At 60.0% G+C, this 3,466-nt stretch overlaps 1 protein-coding gene across 1 annotated transcript in view; it reads left to right on the top strand.

Moving 5' to 3' along the window:
• DECR2 (2,4-dienoyl CoA reductase 2, peroxisomal) overlaps positions 1-3,466 on the top strand; it is a 15,638-nt gene that overhangs the window by 9,518 nt on the left and 2,654 nt on the right. Inside the window, exons 3-6 of the mRNA XM_009318850.1 lie at positions 1,584-1,719; positions 2,142-2,266; positions 2,844-2,937; positions 3,224-3,328. Coding sequence (XP_009317125.1) covers positions 1,584-1,719; positions 2,142-2,266; positions 2,844-2,937; positions 3,224-3,328 — 460 coding nt within the window. The remainder of the gene's footprint in view (positions 1-1,583; positions 1,720-2,141; positions 2,267-2,843; positions 2,938-3,223; positions 3,329-3,466) is intronic.

Raw genomic sequence — 3,466 nt, 5'->3', positions numbered from 1 at the left:
CCTCCGGCGGCAGTAGGGAGAGCCGTGAACGGCTAGCAATCCTTCTGCCCTCTGCACCGGATGGAACTGGGAGCCCTGGGGTGGTGCAACAGGAGAAATGGTTCACCCGTGCTACCCTGTCTTCTCCCGGGCTCTGAGTGCTCCGGCGGCAGCAGGGAGCAGTGATGGGTAGGATGGGTGCGGGCTTAGGGTTGGCTGCACCTACCGCATCTCGCGGTAGGGCTCAGTTACTTGTGGAAATACCTTCCTCCGCCAGCTTTGGGAGTGTCTGTTCCGGGTATCGCACCGCCTTTTCGTTGGTGAGACAGAGAGAAACAAACCGCGGTGAGGGTTTGTCAGCAGGGAAGTGGCAGAGCCCAAGGTCAAACTTAAATGTCAGCCTCGAGCAGGGCAAGGCCCCCTTGTCCAAGGGTTACGTGGGTTGAGGTGGGTACTCTGAGCCTCAGAATCTGAGTTATATTGCACCTTGAGATGGAGGGTAGGATGCAGGTCTGGAGGGCGGTGACTGAAGGAGCTGTATTAGACTGTAGCTACCCTGTGGGCGGCTGGGCAGAACAAACAGCCGCCCCTGCGTGTCTGACCCCGGGCTGGAGTTTGGCTGACCACAGTTCCCGTTCCTCGCCGTGGCTTGTGCCACGGTCTGAGGCTGAAAGCGGCTGCGAGCGAGCTTTGCGGTAGCTGCGTGTGGAGTTCACTGAAATACAGCAAAGATCAAAATGGGTGCTTGGGAGTGAGCTGGCACGACCCAGCTGCCTCCTGGAGGGGGTTAGTGCTGTCACTTCGCATTCCCTCATGCTCGCGTAACAGAAAACAAGCTGCAAAGCTCAGCAGCTTTTTAGTCCTCAGGGGCTGGGGTCTTCTGAGTACACAGGGACTGCTTTCCCAGGCTCTTGACGCTCGGCGTACGTGTGTGCTAGTCGGGGCTCAAAGCTTCTCACGGAAGGGCCCCGATGAGCCTGAGCAGGAACGTGGTGTTGTGCAGGGTGTTGTGCAGGGTTGCTGCTGACGTTGCGCGTCCCCTGTGCTTAGTTTGCTGAGGGGAGTCACGTTCTTAACGAGCGCCTCGGGGGTGGCTTGTGGCAGAGGCTGAGCGGCAGAGCTGGCCTGCTCTGCCTGGCGGGCAGAGACCCCGGCAACTGCTGGTCTGTGTTTGCCCTTTTGCCTGCTGACATTTTTTGGATCTAAAGGTTAATTATGTCTAGGCTCATGCCAGAAATGCCTTGTTGGGGTCCAACCTTTGTACTTGCCCTGCAGAGATGTTGCTCGGCATGTGCTGCGTCGATGACAGGCCACAGAGGTGACTGGGCTTAGCGAGTTGTGGCCTCAGGGCCAGCCTGGCGTTCGCTTGGGATACAACTCGCAGGACCTTTCTCTGGCTACCCCAGGGCTTTAGCTGCAGGGTGCCGCCGGGCTGAAGCTGGCCGTGTTTAAGCAGGTCTTTCCCCTGCCCACAGCGTTTGCTGTCTGCTGACGGGGACGTGGCTCCTGCCCGACTTCTTGCTCGCCTGTTATGAGGTCTGGGTCTAACCCTTGCTGAAGGAGAGAGTCCCAGAAAGAATCTCACCTCTTTTTTTTTTTGGCAGGCCTCTAAAAATCTGGTGGCGGCTACGGGCCCGCAGTGCCTGCCTCTGTCCATAGATGTCAGGCAGCCCCAAACCATTGCGGCAGCGGTGGATGAGGCACTGAAAGAGTTCAAGCGGATTGACATCCTCGTTAACGGTGGGCTGCTGGGGCGGGCGGAGGGAAGATCTGGCACAGACTCTCTGCTAGGAAGGGCGTTTTCCTGCATGGGGGTTGTGTTTGCCTAGTGTCTGCCTCATGCGGCTTTGGCCTGGGAGTGTCTGGGCAGCCCCTGGGAGCGCGGAGGGGATGGGCTCAGAGGAAGCAAAGGCCTGTTCTTAATGCATGGCCACCCGATCATCCCTGCTCTCGCTGCACCAGCACCCTCCTGCCCTCAGGCTGGCCGTGCTGCTTGGCACCCGGAGCCACAAGCTGTTTATCCCCTTATCAGGGCTGTTTCCACATGCTCTCCGGTCTACCCAAACAGTATCGCTCACCGTCCCGCTCGCAGAAGGTGCCCTGAACCTGCCTGATCTCTCCTGGCCCAGTCCTGACTGTGGCCCCGGCTGCTTGTTCTTCAGGTGCTGCAGGAAACTTTCTGTGCCCAGCCAGCGCCCTGTCCTTCAACGCCTTCAAAACGGTGATAGATATCGACACCATCGGCACCTTCAACACCTCCAAAGTCCTCTTTGAGAAATATTTCCGGGTAAGTGGAGCCAGAGCCAGAGGACTCGGTGGAGAGGCTCCTGGTAGGCAGGGGGTTAGTGTCAAACACACCGCGCTTTGCTCCTGAGAAATTCAGGGAAGTGTGGAGGGCAGAAGGGACCACAGCACCCGTGTACCCAGGGCTGCGCTGCCGGGCCTCTGCCACCCACCCTGCTCAGGTCCAGTCCGTTCCCTCCCAGGGATGGCAGTCCCTGTGCCGGAACTGGGAATCCTGCCTGTCCCTAGCCCTGGGGCTTTTGACTGGTGTGGCACCTTTCCACGCTCTGCCACCTCCCGGGGAAGAAGCTGTGAACAGCTGCTCCTTTTCCAGCTCCTCTGCTTTCCCTCGGCCTTTGCCTGTCCCCCGCATCTCCCGCCTCTCTGGAAGGGCCCCGCTGGCTGCCCCGGCTCAGCGAGGCCGTGTGAGCGGTGCTGCCCCGGTGACGGGTTAGCAACGCAGAGGTGGCAGTGCCCAAGGGCGACCGTCCCTCCTAGCCCAGCTCTCTTGTCCCACCGCTCCCCTGCGTGACCCCTTGTGCTGCTCCCTGCCTAACGCCACGTCTCCTTTCCTTCCCCAGGACCACGGTGGGGTCATCGTTAACATCACGGCAACCCTGAGCTACCGAGGGCAGGCCCTCCAGGTGCATGCTGGTACTGCTAAGGCTGCCATAGGTACCTAAAGGCTCCTTGCTGGGGCTCTGTGAGCTGTGTGGGGCCAGTAAGGAAGCCGGTTCTTCCCGAATATTGGGATGGGAAGATGTCCTTGGGAGAGGCGAATATGAATCGGTGTGGTTACTACGTGCCTGGGTTTGGGGTGAGGCTCTTCTCTCCCCCAGGGCTCTTCTAGGGCCCTTTGTTCTTGGCCAGTCTCCTGTGGCTTTTTGCCCCCCCGCCCCCCAGAAAGTTACTAGAATGGCTCTGCTCTCCATTTCTCATTCCTGTTGTAATCCCTTCCCAGATGCCATGACCCGTCACCTTGCTGTGGAGTGGGGACCCAACAACATCCGAGTGAACAGCTTGGCGCCGGGCCCCATTACAGGCACCGAGGGCTACCGGCGGCTGGGTAAGGCAACCTGGGGCTCCTGTCCCTGCCTCGGCGGTGGCTTGCTGGCGTCTCTCTGGGAGGGGACTGTGATGGACCACCAGTGCCATGCAGCTCGTGGGGTGCGGCCGGGGCCGTTGCTGCTGGGCACGGCTGTCC

The sequence above is a fragment of the Pygoscelis adeliae genome, unplaced genomic scaffold, assembly GCF_000699105.1.
Source record: "Pygoscelis adeliae isolate BGI_AS28 unplaced genomic scaffold, ASM69910v1 Scaffold612, whole genome shotgun sequence".
In the NCBI taxonomy this organism is placed as follows: Eukaryota; Metazoa; Chordata; class Aves; order Sphenisciformes; family Spheniscidae; genus Pygoscelis; species Pygoscelis adeliae.
The sequence above is the reverse complement of the archived record's forward strand: the minus strand, read 5'-3'. Positions and strand labels throughout refer to the sequence as shown.